The sequence below is a fragment of the Excalfactoria chinensis genome, chromosome 1, assembly GCF_039878825.1.
Source record: "Excalfactoria chinensis isolate bCotChi1 chromosome 1, bCotChi1.hap2, whole genome shotgun sequence".
In the NCBI taxonomy this organism is placed as follows: Eukaryota; Metazoa; Chordata; class Aves; order Galliformes; family Phasianidae; genus Excalfactoria; species Excalfactoria chinensis.
In genome coordinates, this window is record NC_092825.1 from 157,091,349 (window position 1) to 157,110,694 (window position 19,346).

Sequence of the window (19,346 nt, forward strand, 5' to 3'; positions counted from 1 at the left end):
AAAACAATCTAGTCCATGAAGATTGGAATCACCCAGTCCAATCACCAACCCATCACTATCATGTCCACCATCAATGTCCTTCACTTCCACCCTTCTGACTGGCTTAATTGTATGACCTATGGGCATCAAACACAAAGCCAGCACCTAAAGCTGTGCATGTTCAGTGCAGAGGGTAATATGTCTATGTGCAGCAAAGGAAGACCCATGGGGTCCTGATCATCCATGTGACTGAGTCTCTCAGACATAGGGTTTGAGTGGTCCTGTGTGGGGCCAGGAGCTGGACACAGTGTGGGTCCCTGACAGCTTGGGATTTTCTATGAATCTATGATTCTATGAAGTTCCTACAGCAGAAGTTAGCTCTAACCAGGTGAAAAGACAGTGACATTTAGCTTAAGGCAAGAGATTGCTCCCTGCCCCTCTTTTATTTAGCTTCTCAGGCATAACCAGTGAATCTTGGACTTCAGCACTGCGCTTCCTATGTGCAAGAATCACTTATGCAATGCATCTACAGAGATGTGAATGAATGCACACGTGCACACTCGACACATACACAGCTTCATCACTCCAGCTTGGCAGGAACCTGAGCCTACTCTTGAAATGCCACAGCTCAAATATAATCTCCTGAAAAGAGTTTGCAATGCAAATCATCCCATCAATCTGGTTTACAGCACAGCCGCCAGCACGGTAGTACTGGTAACAGACTGCAATACAGTGGTAGGAGTTTCTAAGCCAACCTTACCACTTGAAGTCTATTATGAAACTACCCTCTCTATCTACAGAGATTTAATTGCTACCTGACTTTTGGCCTCATTAAATTCCAGAAGATTAATCCCCAAGTACTAGGTTTTCACTCTGCCCCAAGACACTTGAACAGGTTTGCTTTGCAGTGGCCCTGAAATGATCGTTTCCTGCTCTTGGCTCTGAACATGCTGTGCCAAGCAGTTTAATACATGCCCATTAATAGCACTTTGCTGTATTATTGTTGGGGGGGGGAAGATAAAAAGTACAAGACCTGAACAATTGTCAATTTTGTTTTGAATCTGAATGATCAGAATAATGCAGATTTAACCACCTGTAGGAGCATCACTCTATTGCTTTGCATGGAGCTCAGTGTGCAGGAGGGCTGACAGAAGCAGAGGCAGAGCTGGAAGGCAGCATCCTGCAGGTGATGCCCAGGCACTTGCCTCAGGGACAAACAGAAGGCATCTTGCATGAAATTTGCACTTTTGTTCCTCGAGACACAACAGCATCTCTATTTTCTCTATGTGTTGAGTCACAAGTTCAATGTATTGCTGGGGGCAGTGCCACAAAGACATGGAAGTAACTTTCACATTTATTCTCTGGTCTTTTAGGTCTGGCATTAGCTCTCCATCATGAAATGACCTTACACAGTTGGCAGTTTGTACATTTTGATGTGGGATAGAGAGTAGAGTTTGTCCTCCAGAACAACCAGCTTGCATTTATTTGTCATTTACTTTAGCACAGCATCTCAGCTTGTTGTATGTAGCAGGTGTCTGGACTGATTATCTCACAAAACAGCATAATTAATGGGTTTCTGTTCCTTCAAAATCAAATCTATTTTGAGCAGCTTCAAGAAAAACCTTCTTTCTGCTCACACGAGATGTGAACCTGCAAGCGTGGAGCCCCTGAGACTTTCCTTGACATCAGAGGAGGTTTCTTGGCTCATTCCACAGAATTACCGAGGACGCTTCCTTCATTAAAAGGGAGGAGAACAAGACCTTCTCCTCTCTGCAGAGCAGACCCTGCTTTAATCTCCGAAAGGCTTTGGATTTCCCATCTCTAAAAGGAAGGCAACAGTATTTATAAGTGGTCTGGGAATTTCTACTTGATGAACATTTTATGAAAACCTGAATGTTCACCAAAGACAAGCAGGATATTTTCCAGACCAATGAACCACGGCCTCCCTTCTGCAGAATTAAATGTAAAAATAAAATAAAATAAAATAAAATAAAATAAAATAAATAAAATAAAATAAAATAAAATAAAATAAAATAAAATAAAATAAAATAAAATAAAATAAAATAAAATAAAATAAAATAAAATAAAAGCACAAGGAGATCCAGGCCCTGGATCAGGGCTCTGATGCTCCATGTGAAGTGGGGTACTAAGGCTGGCAGCAGGCTGATACCCCCCCCAGATATGGAAGCAGAGAGCTCACAGCTAACCCCACTGGTGGTCCCAAGGAGCAGCACCAGGGATGCTCCAGGAGCTGATATTCTACAGTGAGAGATGCTCTCTGCCTGGAAAAACTAGGCAGGAATCTACCAGAGAGTGAAAAGTGACAAAATGTGCATAAGACTGGGATGCTGGTGCACAGGTGGGGTAAGGGGTGACTTTCAGACTTCGATGCCTTTTACAGAGTGCTAAAGCACTGCTGAAGACGATGGTTTTGCAAGCCAGGGGTGACATTCACAAAGCCTCAGAGGACAAGAAGTGCTGATCCAGCAGCTGAGATGGGCTGTAGCTGCACCTGCAGAGCTGGAAGAGAGAGGGGCACAGGGACAGCCTCTGGGGAGGGAGCAGGTTGATGTGGTGAGCTCAGAGGGAATGTAAGACTATTGCAAGTTATCCCTATGAAGGGAAATCTCGTAGAATCAATACAAACCTCTACTGCCTATCAGCTGTGATTGATTTTCTTTTTCTTCCCTGGGGTTATTCTATTGCTTCCCCCCAGTCCTAGCAAAGTTACTTTGGGTTCTATGACAGACACAGCATTTTTGGATACTGAAGTGCGTGTGGCCGGCTGGAATGTGGCTTGTCTTCCATGTTGCTGTTGCCACTGCTGAGACACACCACCCACTGCCTCACTGTGCTCATATCCACTAGCTATTCTCCATAAACATTCAGCAAGTGTGGACAAATATCAGTGGGTGCCATTTATTCATCATGGAGGAATTCAGTAACACACCTTTGCTCCATTTACACTTCCATGCCAGATCCCATTCTGTCAGAGAGCCCCTCTGCTGCCATCTGTCACATGGCAACAAAATGTAATGGGATATTGGTGGGAAGGCTCAACTGCTACTGCCATACCAACATCCTCCTCTGGCACTGTGGACCAAAATCATAAAATAGGAGGCATTACTTTTAGAGCACCCCTTATATATTTTGCTCGTAGGCATGTTGTGATCTCTGTCAATGACAGATGCTGTGTCTAACCTGCACACCTTTCTAACAAACATCAGAAAGCTGAAGTTGTGGCCCTAAGCTCCTGAGAAAGGATCTTGTCTTTGTATTTGTACAGCTGGCCCAGTGAGGTTACTGTAAGAACCTCTTCTAGCTTAAAAAAGATGTGAATTCAAGTCTGGGAGGCAAGAAACTTTCCCCATCCCCTCACACAGCTTCACCTTGTTATCAGTCAGTAGAATTTCAGAAATGGATCCCTGCTTTCACCCACCCAGCTTCACACTCCCCTCCAGATGCACACCCTCATAGCGGATGAGACATGCTGTGAGTGTAGAGTCAGTGGCCAGCAGTGAAATGTTCTTGGTCACACAGCTCACACTATGTTTAGGCCAAGAAAAACACAGATGTGATGCTCTGAAGTTCCTTGAGTTTGTGGCTAAGAAATTCCTTGGCAAGGAACTGTGGCGCAACCCTCATTTGAGGCACTGATGCTGTACTTCCCAAAGGAACAACATCCCTGAGCACGCTGCAGAAGTGTAGGAGATATTTAACTCATTCTTCAAGGAAATCCTGAAGAACCACACCTACAGGTACAAATTCCCTTCCCAATTCATATTTATTTGTGTATGTATTGCTTAGCACAGATCTGATGCATTTTGGGCTGCACGGAAATGTGTTGCTCCTGATAACAGTGTCCTCTTTGGCCACAACAACTCAGGAGCTTTATGAAAGTCATTGTTATCTACTGAATCAACATAAGGGCTGATTTATGGTCTACTTAATGAACATTGTTCTATTGCATATTGATATGCTATGTGATTAATAGCTGAACTTTAAAATGATGTGATGGCCATGACTATGTTAGGACTACATGAATAGCAGAATGCCTCAACATAATAAAGCAAAGAAATGTTACTGGCCCACAGCTGGTGCATCCTTTTCCTCAGAGCTTGCAAAGCACCATAGCTAAAGCATTCTCTGAGGCAATTTCTCTCAGAGGTGAGCTCATAAACTAGCTAATTAAATACCAAATTGGTTATTGCGGGTGCATTTACTGAGCTCGAAAAAATGATGCATTTCTGACATTCCCCTCCGTAAATATATTTTAAATAAGTTTTTGGTAGTTAATTACCATGCTGTAAAATTAAGGCAAATAGAAGCATTTCAGATATATAAGGCAGCTGCTTCGTAGTAATTAAATAGCATCGATGGATTATGCTTAGATAAAAAATCCTGGAAGATCAGGAGTCTCGTATCATGGCATGGCATTTATTGCTTCCCAAGGCATTTCTTCTGGCTTAGAAGTGAAAGGATATGTCCTCATGAGCAAGGAGAGCAGTACAGAGTAAGAAGGAGAAGGCTGATGTGCAGAAAGCTGTTGTATTTTCAAAACTACCTGTCCACATCCTATGTTTCCTTCCCATGGGTTTGGGGCAGCTGCTGATGCTCTGTACATACCACAAGTCACTTCCCACCAGGCTGAGAGACGCATGGCACAGCTCCAGGTGTGAGCTATGGGGTCCCTCCACCTCATCTCCCATGTCCAAAGGAGGATTTACCACATGAAGCACATGCATTTCTTTCTATTTTCAGCTCCAACACCAGTTCTGGGAGGTAAGTTCATTAGAAAGGCAGGCTCCCTTATCCTGCTCCTTCAGCTGCTTTGGAAAAGGAGCAGCCACCATGATGAGGTTTGTCCTTTCTGAGATCTGGCCATGTGTTGCGTTCAAGGTGATCACATAACTCTGGCCAGAAGATAGAACCATAGAATCATAGAATCATCAAGGTTGGGAAAGACTACTAAGATCACCTGGTCCAACCATCAACCAACACTCACCATGCACATTAAACCACGTCCCCCAGTGCCACATCAACACAGTTCTTGAACACCGCCAGGAACGGTGACTCTACCACCTCCTTGGGCAGCCTATTAGAATACCTCACCGCTCTTCGTGAGAAGAAATGTTTCCTAATATCCAACATGAATCTCCCATGGCACAACTTAAGGTCATCACATCTTATCCTATCACTGTTGCATGGGAGAAGAGGCCAACCCACACCTTGCTACAACTTCCCTTCAGGCAGTTGTAGAGAACAATGAGGTCTCCTCTGAGCCTCCTCTTCTCCAGGCTGAACAATCCCAGTTCCCTCAGCTGCTCCCCATACAACTTGTGTTCCAGACCCCTCTCAGTTTCTTGACCTTCTCTGGACACACTCCAGGGTCTCAATGCCTTTCTTGAATTGAGGGGCTGAGGGGCCCAAAACTAAAGACAGTACTTGAGGTGCAGCCTCACCAGTGCTGAGTACAGGCAGATTATCACCTCCCTGCTCCTGCTGGCTGCACTATTTCTCATACCAGCCAGGATGCAGTTGTCCTTCTTGGCCACCTGGGCACACTTCTGACTCATGTTCAGCCAGCTGACAGCTGACACCCCTGGATTCTTTACCTTTGCACATCCTTTGAGTGCACGCGGTTCTTGTGACCAAAGTGCAGGACCTGGCACCTGGTCTTGTTGAAGCTCACACAGTTGACCTCAGCACACTGGTCTAGCCTGTCCAGATCCTTCTGAAATCACGAGTGGTTTCACTACTACTACTACCACTACTACTACTACTACTACTACTACTACTACTACTACTGTCTACTACTGCCTTCATGGTGCTGTGTAGTGCTGCAGTGGTGTGATTGCTCCATTCCCTCTCAGCAGTGGCTGCTCACTAACCATGGATTAACGAGCCCTCTAAGTGTCACTTAACACTCCTAAAATGCCTTATATTTTCTAAGTTCAGTATAATCATCAGTAAGTGATTAAGGTAAAGAAAAAAAAAACAAAACAGAAAAGAACAAAAAGAACAAAAAAAAAAAAAGGGGGGGGGGGGGGGGAAGAAAGAAACTTGGGTGGTTATAATTTAGCTTCATCATCTTCTTTTTCTTCCTTCCATGTTTACATCCTGACTGTAAGATAGGAAGAACACAACCCCCAGCATCACTGACACCAAAGCATTCATTAGCAGCCTTGCAGAATTTGTGGCAACAGGACTCATTTTGCAGATGGGTCCCCCATGTATCTGTGGTTGACCTATGGTCACTACCTGCCTGATGTCAGAAAAGACTGCTCAGCAAACCTATGACACAAGCACTGTCTTCTGCACTGTCAGCTGGGCCCTGGGTTCCAAGTACCAGATGACTCATCACTGAGGGCAACCCTGGTTGCTAAGCCTGGTTTAACCCAGGATTCAGAAATATGCTGGGAGGATCTTGGAGGAGTCTGGTGATGAGACCATCCCAAAGAGGTAAAGACACCCACCAAGAGAATCAGAATCATAGAACCATTAAGGTTGGAAAAGATCTAAGATCAACTATTCCAATCATCATCCCATCCCCACCATGCCCACTATCCATGTCCCTCAGTGACACATCTACATAGTTCTTGATCATATCCAGGGATGGTGACTCCACCATCTGGGTTAGGGTTGAGGTAAAAACAGTTTGTCTGCAAGACTGGATTTGGGCAATAAGGCTTCTCCATGACAGAGGGCTGGACTGAGGTATCTTTCAGATCTCAGATGCTTGCAAACCCCAGGATGCACATGCCTTACTGAGCACCCAGGTTGCAGATACAGCAGCATGCAGCTTACCCTTTTGCATGAAAGCCAACACAGGAGCTACTTGACCTACAAGTTTCTTTTGTGCTTTCAGAGCAAAAGTTGCTACCCCCAAAAAATGCTGAAAGGCAGCTTTCAGCATCAATTTTCCCTTTGAGTGAGTAAAGAAAAAGTCTTCCATTCTCCAAAATCTGCTTCATCAGAGAAAGTTCTCATTGCTATAGGCTGTTGATTGGTCTCTGGCAAATTAAAGTTGCTTCAGTTAAAGCAGCAAAATATCAAAATACCCCAATACAGTCCGGATTTGTCTGTAAACTGGGATAGTTTTTCCTAATCACTGATTTATTATATATATTAAAAAACCCACATTAAAAGCTTAAAAATTATTAAGAGACCTCCCTAGTAAGCTCATATGTACCTGCAACACTAAATTATCTCCAACTGCCTTGTGAAGCAATTGGAGATTAAGCTGGCTTCAGATCTGTCTTCTGATAGTGCTTTCATCTTCTACCAACAGCCTGAAAGAAAATTCAGCCTGTATAATCAGTTATTTACAAGCCATCGGTTACATTTGTGCAACCTTGCATGACCTCAGTATTTTTGTGTCTCCCTTTTGAAATATTTTCTGTGACAGAAGAAACCCAGGAAAAGTTTTGCTTCTTTTTAAAGTTTCATCATTTCCTGCATGGATTGGACCCCTGAGATTTGATGGAGGGATTGCATCTGGAATAAAGATTCCTGTATGTGTCTTGGGAAAGCTACTTACGTAGGATTCTGTTTGATGCATCGGGAGTAGAGTTGTCCCCCAAAAGCATTTGCCAGAAGGATGGCAGAGAGGAAATTCAATGAGCCAGATAAGCCTCTGGGCACACCATGGATACACTGTAGGAATTTGCAGGGAGGAAGTGAAATACAAACATCTCCCCTTGGCCACCAAGCCTTAAGAATCAATAAAGCATGACTGAAGGAGAGATGCTTCGGGCTTGCGTCAGATACCCTTTGATGAAGCTTGCTGCAGTGGCCTGAGATATTGCCCATTACAGTCCTCATTACAGCTGCCTCTGCAATCTGGCACACTAGTGCCAGCTCTTTTATTCAACCCGCCAAGGCCTGTGAAATGGGTATGGGTGGAGTGAGAAGCAGAGTTAGTTATGTTCCTCTGCTGCACCTGCACCAGCGCAGTAGCAGCTCTTAGGGACCAAGAAAGTCATAGAATCATATGATTACTTGAGTTGGAAGGGACCTTTAAAGGCCATCTAATTCAGCCCTGCAATGAAGAGGGACACCTTCAGATAGATCATGTTCTCAGAGCCCTGTCCAGTTTGATCTTGAATGTCTCCAAGGATGGGACATCCACCACCTCTCTGAGCAATCGATTTCAGTGCTTCACTAACCTAAGTTATGTAGGCTGACAGTATTTTAAAATGTCCCAGAAAAACACAGGTCGTCCATACACCTTCATGATCTACAAATCATGAACTAGCCTAAAAAAGTCAAATAAGTCATCATTTTTTCACCTTAAGTAATGCCATTTCATCCTAAGTCCAGAATCTGGACAGCATCCATGGCTTTCATTGATCAAGGAGAAAACACACTCTGCAGAGCCTGGGAACACCAGGAGCCCTTCTGTGCTGTGCAGTGACGGAGCACTGGCACAGGCTGCCCAGGGGCTGTGGGGTCTCCTCCTTGGGAATCTCCCAGAGCTACTCGGACGTGGCCCTGGGCACCCTGCTCTGGGTGTCCCTGCTGGGACAGGGGCTGGAGCAGAGGGACCCAGTGGGCCCTGCCAGCCTTGGCTGTGATGTGTTTCTATGCACAATGCCAGAATCCAGGAAGGGAAGGGAAATGAAGTTAACAGTGTCTCCTCTTTGCTTTGTACCTCTATGCATAGCTAATTAACACAGCGCACGCATCGAAAACCAGCTCTGAAGCATTAGGGATCCTGCTGGAGGGGGAATGTAATCAAGAAGCAGTTAATTGAATAAACTGAGAGTAAGTTTGCTCTGCTGGCAGCTATCCCATAAGGAGCATGAAAGGCAGAGCTGGTGGAGGGGATTATTTGCTTCACAGAAGTCACTCAGTGCACTTTAGAAAGATGTTCAGTGTTGTCCTGGGGTGAAAAGTCTTCGCAGATGGATGTCAAACAGTCTATCCTCCCCTCTTCAGATTGTTTTTTTGTACTGCTTGTGATCACCAATGAGGGTGCTTATACCTCACTCTCTTCTGACATATTTCACTTACCACAGTCTTTCAGTTCAAACTCTTTTTATTAACTCCTACTCTCCTAGGGATGTGGGCTACCATAAGGACTTGCATTTCTGATAAGTTTAAATCATCAGATACTATTGGTACTAGCATTACTCCGTCCTTTTTTTAACCAGTGTTGATCTTTTGTTCTGATCCTTGGATTTCTGAGTGCCTGTCTTGTATAGGTCCCCCTCTCATTTTCATTCAGATATTTTCCATGCTTGCCTGGCAATGGTGGCAGCATCCACGGTTTATTTGCTTGCTTTCCCTGAAACAGGCCAGTTTGACTGCCATGAGAATAGGTGTATCTGAATAATTGATGTGACCCTACAAAATAGATAGATTTTGGACTCTGTGCATGTATTCACCCTGCACCCCTGGGTGTTCCTGCTGAGCTGAGGACAATACTGACTGTCACATCACTGCCCTATATGATCCTCATGTGATGGTAATTCTCTCTGTTATCTCTTTTACTTCTTGGCTTATTTGCCACATGACAATTCCTGAGAGCAGAAGAACATTTTCACCCTTTACTGATGTGGTTTTCTGCTCCATAGCAGCCGCCTCCTTGTTTGTCTCAAGTACTTATTTGTTTTCTACACAAGGGGACGTTACTGATTTCATCTTTTTCTGTCTCATTTGTGCTCCATTTCTCTGTTTCTCTTTCCAGTTCATCTGACACTTCATGAGAGACACTGTGTGATCTTGTGTTTGAGACGCTCACAAGGAGCTGTGTCTCATCTCTGCCATGCAGTGCCCAGAGGTTGATGGGCAATTCACTCTGGAGCTCAGTGTTTACATGTGTACGGTACTGGTTACAACACCAAAGCTGAGCACATGATATATTTTCTACTGGAGAGGCCAATCTGGAAGGAAAACACACATCAAAATAAACATGCAAAGCACTTGGTGGTCCCTGACATTCTCTTATGATGTTGTTTTTGGTCATTGTTAAGAGTAACAAGTCAAGCTAACAATAAATCTGTTAATGTTATATGTGATGCTCTGAAATGCCTCTAAATAAATAAAACCGCTATGACTTGTACATGCAAATGTGCTGGGCAATTCATCTGCTGCGCCTGAGTGCTCTTCCCCTCCTAGATGAGAACACTGGGAGAGCTGAGCAGTGCTGAAGGTGGCTGTGGGCAGCAGTTCACTCTGGAGTTGGAACTGAATGGGCTTTAAGGTCCCTTCCAATGTACATCATCATGTGGTATAACTCTGTGAATCTATGGTCCACCAACACTGGTGAATGAACAGTGGTCATGGCTCCCTGCGCTGTATGACGACGTGTGGCTGTGATCTCACCAGCAGAATCTGCTTGCTGGGACTTCTGTCCAGTGCCTAAGAGCAACAGCACTTTGCAAGCATATAAAGTATGGTTTTAAACTGAGACAGGGGAGGTTTAGGTTAGATGTTAGGAGAAAGTTTTTCACACAGAGGGTGGTGAAGCACAGAACAGGTTGCCCAAAGAGGTTGTGGATGCCCCATCCCTGCAGGCATTCAAGGCCAGGCTGGATGTGGCTCTGGGCAGCCTGGTCTGGTGGTTGGTGACCCTGCACATAGCAGGGGGGTTGAAACTGGGTGATCATTGTGGTCCTTTTCAACCCAGGCCGTGCTATGATTCTATGATTCCTTGTCAGTATGAAAGTGGTGATAGACACCTTTCCCTTAATTCTGAAGCTCTCCCCATCTTGCTGGTAACTGTTTTAAAACAGGACTTCTACAGTCAGTGTGGAAATCTGTGCCACCAAACATGCTGAGGTCTGAATGGCTGCGGTTCCTTCTGAAGGAGCTTAAAGGCACAGAAGAGACCCAAAGTTGCAGTAAAGTTAGTGATGCTTTCCTTCCGCAGGATTAAAAAGAGGAAAAAGAGGCAAAATTAGCTTCTTGAATGACAGACAAGGAGAATATTTTGCCTTAAGGGTTTTGTATAGGCAGCAGTGTGCAACGTGAGGACAGCTCAGAAGAAATGGCACCTAATGAAAAGAGACAAGCTATGAAGAAAAAGAAAAAGAAAGCAGCCTGATGAGGTGTTTAACTTCCCAACATCCCTGCTTCTCACTTCCAAATAAAGCACGTACATGCAGAGATGAGAAGTCGCTTCCCCTGTTCAGAGAGAGCAGGGGAAGGAGAGCTGAGGGCAGGAAACAAGCTGACATTGCAGGGGAGCAGCATTCCTCATTACCACCAGAAAAGCACATCTTTGTTTCCCACTGCCTCACTCAGTCCTGGGTAAAGCTGGGCAAAGACTTCAGCAGGATTCACTGATTTTCTCTGTTCTGCACCAAGCCAAGAGATGCTGACAGAAGAAGACATGGGGGATGCCAGGGCTACCCAAAGCCTAAACTCTGGGCCAGGCAGGACAAGGATGAGGGATTCCCTATGTGTAGTGAGTGCCAAAGCCCTGGGGAGGCAGGGTGCAGCCCTGCATCTCTTTTCCCTCACTCTAAACAGATACTGTACTGTTTGCAAATTCTGACTCTGAGGATTTTAATGATGCTCAAGGACCTGGGACTGGACTTTTTGATGTCTGGGTCTTGCAGGACCATGCTCAGTGCTTGGCTTCTCTCCATAGAGCACTGTCAAATCACGCAGATTTGTGCTAATGATGGAAATCTCTGGGTGTAACTTAGATCTGTTCGGAAGCACGCTGAGACCTCACGACTCATTTCACAGAATCAAGGCTTTTATTAAAACATCTTGATTTCTTCTGCACCCCATGAGTCTGCAACAGCAATAGCTTTGGGGCAGCATTATTCCTGAGGGAGGTGTCAGGACTGTCATGTATGGCTCATGTATATGCATGTCTATACTGAGCCAGCTCAGAGCAGGAGGATTAGGGCACAGTATGATGTGTCTGATAGTTGCTCCTAATCCCTGCTGCCAAACACCCCACAGGGGAGAGAGAGGGGTTTCTCTAACATTACCATGACTGCACCATCTCCCATGGATGGCAACTGACCTGATGCATCCTGTGGTCAGGTAGGGTTCAATATTAAAATTCACTCCAGCAGTTCTAACCCCAAACCAAACTCTCTGTCCAGGTGCAGGGATGAAGCTGAGTCCCTCTGTCCCTCTCTCTCTTTCCAGAGCTATAGCACTGGTCAGGATGGGTAATGAGCATATTAGCACATAAACTTCAGAGATGGTGGCTTTTCCCCTCCCTCTCCATCCTCCCAGAGGATGCTGTGATTTCTGATGATGGAGCTCAAAGCTGCTCTACTTTTCCATGCTACTCTGCTCTCCCATGCTGTGGACCCATGTGATATGTATGCATGGGTCTGCAAGGTCAGTGAGTTATGGGATGGGTGAACTCCTGGTACCCATCATTAGCTGCTTGCTGCAAAAGGATTTTGGAGCTTAGACTGCCCGATGTTCATGCAGCCTTGTCCCCACCATGGGACAGGGGCCTGGGTTTGCAGGCAGCGGGGGGATGCCAAAGCCTCTCTTTACTTGGCTGTTGGGGGTCCTGTTGCTTCAGGTGGGAAAACACCATTTGAATTCCCCAGACTCCAGCCTTGCACTGAGTTGATGGTGGGGGCTGGCCAGAGGCTGTGAGCTGCATGTTGCAGAGCCCATATCCTTGCTTACACTGACTCTAAGAGTACGTCTCATGGGGGTATCATGCACCATAGGATTTAAATCTTGCTGGGGATAAAGCGGATTACAAAGCCATTTGGCTGCCACTATGCACAGAACCAAGCAGTTAGAACAGTATTCAAAGGCACTCACTAACAGTGCAGATATGCTTCTTTCTTTAAATAAGTCTAGAATGAAGACTGGCCCAATAAACAGCACTGAGACCCTCACTGAATGTAAGGTTAAACTATTTATGCCCTTCTTCACACGTGCATCTTCTCTTAACTTAATGAGCTCTTTAAGTCCTACAGAGATGGGGGAGAGTGTTTTTCATAAGAATGTTACATTTCTTTCCAGCACTCAGGAGAGTTAAAACTGCTTCCCAAGGCAGGAGGGTTAGAACTTGATGATCCAACCAAAGTCATTCTATAATTTCATAAGCTCATAACTCCTGGAACGAAGAGGATGTGTTTAACAGAGCCATACGCGGCACCTGGCTGAACACGGGTGCTGTAACCTCAGTGCTGTGCAAGATGGGTCCTGGTGGATGCCTGTCCTCTGCCTCCCACTGAGATCCATGGTGCCAAATCTCTGGTGCACACTGTGGTGGCCAACCGCCATCACAACCAGTGGCCCATGGTGGGGGTTGGATGCCAGCCACGTCCCTGAGCCTCCTGTGGGTTCTGCCATGGTTGGACTTTAGTGGAGTTATGCATATTGCTGGGGGACCTGAGCTGTGTGAGGGATGTCAAGGTGCACAGTCACAGCAGAACACAATGCCCATCATTCATCATTTGCACAAGTCTGCCAGCAGCCCCTTCTCTCCAGCACTGCAGAAATAAAGAAGGAGATAATCCCTTTGCAAAGAGCTTACAATTGTGGGGTAAGCACAATCATTAAAGCTTTGAAGGAATGACTTTGCTCCCGGCCCTTGTTTCCTAGCAGGCTCGTATTCATCAGCTGTAAAGCTTAATACAGTTTTCACTCCGTTTGTCAATTGTTAAGGTAGATGTGGGGGCTGTCAGCAAAATGTTACAGATGCAGTGACCCAGCTGGAAGTAATAGACTCCAAAACATCAAGTAGCCGTAATACCACAAACCACCACGGAGGAACAGGTTCAGCTCCAGGGCAGAAGCAGGTTCCTCTGCCCAATATTTGGCATTAGCATTTGGACAAGATGCCCTGCCTAATGGGAGGTGACCATTCTGCATGCCAGGGGGGAGGATGAGCTGACTGCTTGGGGTGTACCATTTCTTTTTCCTTTTTCTATCCACCGTGCTTTTGTGTTAGTTGATTCCATTTGCCTGCTGGCACAAAGGGGATGTATGGGGGAAAAGGAAATTGCAGCCTGATCACTGTGCTTCACTTACATGTTGCACCTTTCCTAGAAGCTCCTGCTTGTTACCAAGGGAGCTTTGTGCCCAAGCAAGACTGTACTGAGATTACTCACCTCTCTGCTGTGCTCTGAGTCCCAGCAGTGGGGAGCTTGTCTATGAGGGATTTTAATGTGCTGAAATACCCCATGTGTTTAATGGAGAGGAACAGAAGCATCAGGAGTTGTAGTCTGTGATCCTTATGGGTCCTTTCCAAATCAGGATATTCTGTGATTCTAACTTTTCTTCTGGCACTTTTAAAGGCAAGTGAAGTGAATCTGCAGCTTGGGAGGAGGTGAACTGACAAAATCAGGTTCTGTCCCATTTACCACAGGGGAGGGAAGTGGACCGCGTGCCTGTGGGGTGTCTCGTCAGACTGTGCCATTGTAACATGACCTTCAAAAACTATTTGATGACAAGGGCTTCTTCTTTTTTTTTCTTTTTCCCATAATTCAAATTGCAGACAAAAGTAGCAGGGGGCACTCATTTAAAAGGGGTCAGAAACAGAAGCACATGTTTACCAAATCTCCCCATACACTCACAGAGGCGGCTGTTTCTTCCAGCAGTGTGCTTTGCCAATCTGCATGGGCAGATCCCTTTGAGAGAAAAAGAGGGCTGTGGGGTGTCTGAGCAGTGCCAGCAATAGTGGAGGATGCAATGACATGAGGGGCAAGCTGTCCCCAAAACATCCCTTGGCAGCCCTGCAGGAGAACCCTCCCCAGGCTGCTGCTGTGCTGGGAAACACCTCTCCCTGCCTCACACTGCAAACCCAGCTCCAGAAATCTTGCTTGGAGTGCTGCTGTTCTCATCAGGGGGATGCTGCTCTAAGTGGGGGGGGGGGAAGGGGGGTTCACCCTACCAGCAGACCTCTTGTTGTGGGAAAGCAGAGCCAGATGTACTAGAATCATAGAATCATAGAATGGCCTGTGTTGAAAGGGACCTCAAATGTCATCGAGTTTCAACCCCCCTGCTATGTGCAGGGTCGCCAACCACCAGCCCAAGCTGCCCAGAGCCACATCCAGCCCGGATTAATTGTCCTGAATTAAATTCCCTTCTGAGTCTGCTCTGCAGGTCGGGTCTGCGAGGGGCTTTCAGCACAACAGAGTCACTGAGTTCAAGGTGGTCCCTCGCTGCAGCCATATAGTACCTAAAGCCCCCCAGCCTCCTCCTTACCCACTGCTCTGGCTCTGCATGAAAGCATCGGGGCTTTGGTGCAGATGGAACTGTTGACACTTTGTCAGTGTAAATCCAGAACCACATTCACGAGAGAAGTGTTTTATGGGCTCTATAAATAGTTTTGCATTAAGGCAAATGTATTCTCCCTCCTTAAAATAGCTTCACCTTGCAGAGGACGAAGGAGGCTTTTGGTGCCCAAAGAACACCTTCAGGCTCCCCTTGGGAGGCAGAAACTGCTTTTTTTCTGCCCCAGAGAAAGCATGGTTAACAGGCAGAGACCCCTGGGCTGTGGGGGAGCCCCCTCACCCCACTCCCCAGCACCACATAGTCACACACCAGCAGCACACTGTCACACACCAGCAGCACTAGCCACACCAGAGCCCTTTTAAAAGAAAACATTCTAATTGATCAAACTAACTTTTTGCCCCCCTCAGACACTCACAGCATGCCTTCTTGTCTCATGGATGAATGAGAAACTTTGGCAGTGTGTGGACCGGTGGCTGCCCACAGCCACTCTGGCTGCGGGATGCTCTCCTTCCTTCATCCCCAAAGTGCTCCTGCAGTGCTGTGAGCATCCATCCCTGTGCCGTGGCTGTAACCGTGCTCTCCCCACGCTATCGGAGCATCATGCCTCCACGGGGAGAAACGCCAGCAGCAGGGAGGAAGGGGTAAGGGAGCTGAGAAACGGGGAGAGAGTAAATCTGTTTGGCTCACCTTCAGGCTGTGCGTTGGGTTGACGACGCAGACAAGTTGCCCGGCGGCTGAGAAAACCCTCTTGGCTTTGTAGTGTTGAAATCGTAGGTGAATGAGATCTAAGACAGCCCCAAAGCACTGGGTGAAGAAAAGCATCCCAACTTCGGGGGTTGCTGCTGCCAGCGGCGGGCGGGGGAGGCAGCGAGGCAGCCCCGCAGTCCTTGAGGCCAGGAGGGAGTGCAGTCGGCGAGCGCTGCGCTCCGGCACGGCTCAGCATGCCTTCATATTCATCATCAAAATAAGACGGGAAGAGGCTTGCAGCAGCGGGTCGGCCAATGGAAAGGACAGAACTGTTATCCTTGAGGTCCGGAGACAGCCAATAACGAATGCCTCCCCTCCAGAAAGTCCCTGATGAATCGAGCCTGGCGGAGAATGTATTATTGAACATTACCATACATCAGCACATCGCATTTATCTTGCGATTACAGCCGGGAGTATGCAGGGCTGGGGAGATAGGCAGGCACAATTGATTGCTTAACGTCTCCATTTATTAATTGGCTTCATTTAGCAAAGGGCGCCCTAATACTAGAGATAAATGGAACGGGTAGGAGAGAAGCCCACCAACAAAACTGTAGGAAAGTGGCAAGAATAGGTGAAGCAGGGCTGCATTGTGCAGCCTAGGAGGAAAATCACATATGCAGAGGGAGCTACAGCTCCTCGCAGGGTGAAGCAGAAGTAGCGCTCGCTGTATAAATAGATTCACGCCTGTGCGGTTGTGGGCTTTGCTTTCAGTTTTTGTCACTCTCTGATGCTTTGTTAATGTTATATTCTGCTCCTTTACAGGGGAGACATTCCCAGCTCACAAATAACATGCCCTCCCCCCAGCAAACAAATAACCTAATAAATAAAAAACAGCAAGACATCGGCAGATCTGGGGTCCGCTGTAACTTGGGTTAACTCCTTTTCAAGTCAGCAGTGTGTCTAGGTTGGATGCAGGATGCTGTAGGTGCGGGATGCTGGAGCTGCAAGAGCATGCAAAGGTACAGAGCGTGCTCCCGAAAATAATGAAATGTGTGATGCATGGGAGCACATGCACGGGGAGAGACTGCTCTGGGAAAAAAAAAAAGTGGCTTCTAAATCAACAGAATAATTAAACACGCTGAAGGCTTTTGCTTCTCATTCATTCGCATATCGGTAGGCAGGAAATTACTAATTAGCCATTAGGTTGTCTTAGGCATTAAAAAGAAGGAATTAGGGAGGCATAAAATAAATAAATAAATAAATAAGATGTTGTTGTTTATCATTACTGGCATGTATCTGTACTGGTGGGCAGGGAGATCTGCTGAGCCACTGGGGCTCGTCAAAGCAGAGTTCCCACCACCGGGTTATCTGAGAGGCAAATGCACTGAAGCAGCCAAGGGAATAGGAAAGCACGTTCATTCTGCAGGACGATCCTGTGTGTTGTGCTGCTCTGCTTGTTAATAAATCAAAGAGGGCTAATTTAATTAGCTCTCTGCCAGAACTTCCTATCAGGGTGCTCTTTAGGATTGCTCGCTAAGTACTCAGATGGCTCGTTTAGCCTTCATAATCCTTCCCCCCTTCAAAACAGATGAAAGTAGCTTTTCTTTCTTCTTTTGCCTCATTTTAAAAGCCATTCAGCTCTGGGGGTGAGGGATGGAGCAGTCCATGTACAGCATCTGCATCAACCTGGGACCGGGTGGTCACTGCTGTGAGCTCCTGAATCAATATTGCAATACCGGCTCTGCCAGGCTGCAGAGAGCTGTGCATAAAAATAGATAAATAAGTGGAATTTTGCAAACACTGGAACAGCTGATGACACAACCCACCCAGAAAACATCAAAGATGGGAGGAATATGTATCTCTTTGTATTCACTTGCAGATGAGGAGATAATTTTTGCAGCATGGAAAGAAATTTGGAGAGTATTTTCAGACAAGCTTAAGGACAAGTGAGTGAATTGATTTGCTTAAATGCCTCCTTTTCTCTGTTCCCAAAGTAACGGCAGGCATCCAACTATTCATTATTTATTTACTGCCAGTTTGCAGTTGGTAGCTGCACCAACCCTTCAAACCAGCAAATCTCATACTACAGGACATTGGTGCAAGGACTCTCGGGTTTAATGTTAAGAAAAACTTATTTGAAAGAGTGGTTGGGCAGTGGAATGGGCTGCATGGGGAGGTGGTGGAGTCACCATCCCTGGAGGTGCTCAAGAACCATGTGGATGTGGCACTGAGGGATGCGGTTAGTGGGCAAGGTTGGGATAGGGTTGACGATTGGACTGGATGATCTTAGTGGTCATTTCCAGTCTTCATGATTCTATGATTTGAAGACTCTTCCATCAAAGCCTTAAATAAGCAAAAGGTGCCCAGCTTCTGTATTCATTCAAAACTGAACAACAAATTGGATGGGCTGGGCTTCAATCTAATGTCTTTCTGGCTGGGCACTTTTGGAGAATGATGTTCCTAAAAACAACTCTTGCTCCATTCACACAGTAAAGCCAAGCACCTTCCCATCCTTACATCTGTTCACACCACCAGCATCCATGAGATGACTATGATGAGATGAGATTGCACCAGGGACAGCCCACATGGTGCCCTGAGTATGGAAAGACCCCAGTTACACCCTCAGGCCTACCTTTGAGGGATGCTATTTGGCCACTCAACAAATCCGTCCCCTCTTTTAGCCAAGTCTATTTTCTGCCTGGTAAGAGGCTGCAGGAAAAGGATTCAAGCCACCTTGGCACCTCTCCTGTGAGTGTCTACACCTGAGTGTGTCAGTCCAGATCCCTTTACAGGTTTGGATGAATGGGGCATTTGAGGATGTATTTCGAAACCCTGAGCCAGCTGGAGCATCAGGCAGAAGCTTTGGATATCATCCTTTGGATTTAAGATTGCTGTATGAAGCTCTGTCTGCTCTCTTGGGTCTCACAGCAGGTTCGAGGAAAGGTATTTGCACTGCCAATTCACATTTTCCTCTGATGTTCACCTGAAATTTTAAGTAAGAACACAGGAGGTGTCCTGCTGGCTCAGGGCAGTGTCCCCTCCAGCTCAGCACTTTGTCCCCAGCAGTGAATACAGGAGACAGCAGCATTTTGGGATGGCACATAAGCCAGGGTCAGCACCTGCCATCCACTCTCCTGGTATTCCCCTAGTATTCACTGCTGTCCAGGTGGGTCACTGGATAAAATCATCAGAGAAAAGTCAATAATTTTTGAAGCTGGATGGAGTGTTATAGGCCTCCAGTCTGTCCTCAGTAAAGCATTTGTCCCTCCATGCTAACTGCTGCATGCCCATCCTTTCTGAACAGCCTGGGTTCGAGATTCCCCATGAAGGATATGCTAAGGTTGTTCATCTTTGCCACTAACAATTTGCAACACACTTCCACTTTGAATTATTCTTGCTGCATAGGCTTCTGTGTATAGAAAGTCATTCTATAAAGTGTTTTCTCTTGCTGGGCTGGTTCCTGGTGTTGCAGACCTTCTCCATGTGCAGTTAAGCTTTGC

At 46.3% G+C, this 19,346-nt stretch overlaps 1 protein-coding gene across 1 annotated transcript in view; it reads right to left on the bottom strand.

Annotated features, from left to right (window-relative positions):
• The window catches only part of SIAH3 (siah E3 ubiquitin protein ligase family member 3), a 38,781-nt gene extending 22,257 nt beyond the window's left edge, over positions 1–16,524 (bottom strand). The window contains exon 1 of the mRNA XM_072359118.1: positions 15,847–16,524. Coding sequence (XP_072215219.1) covers positions 15,847–15,981 — 135 coding nt within the window. The 5' untranslated portion in view covers positions 15,982–16,524. The remainder of the gene's footprint in view (positions 1–15,846) is intronic.
• Positions 16,525–19,346: the final 2,822 nt, after the last annotated feature.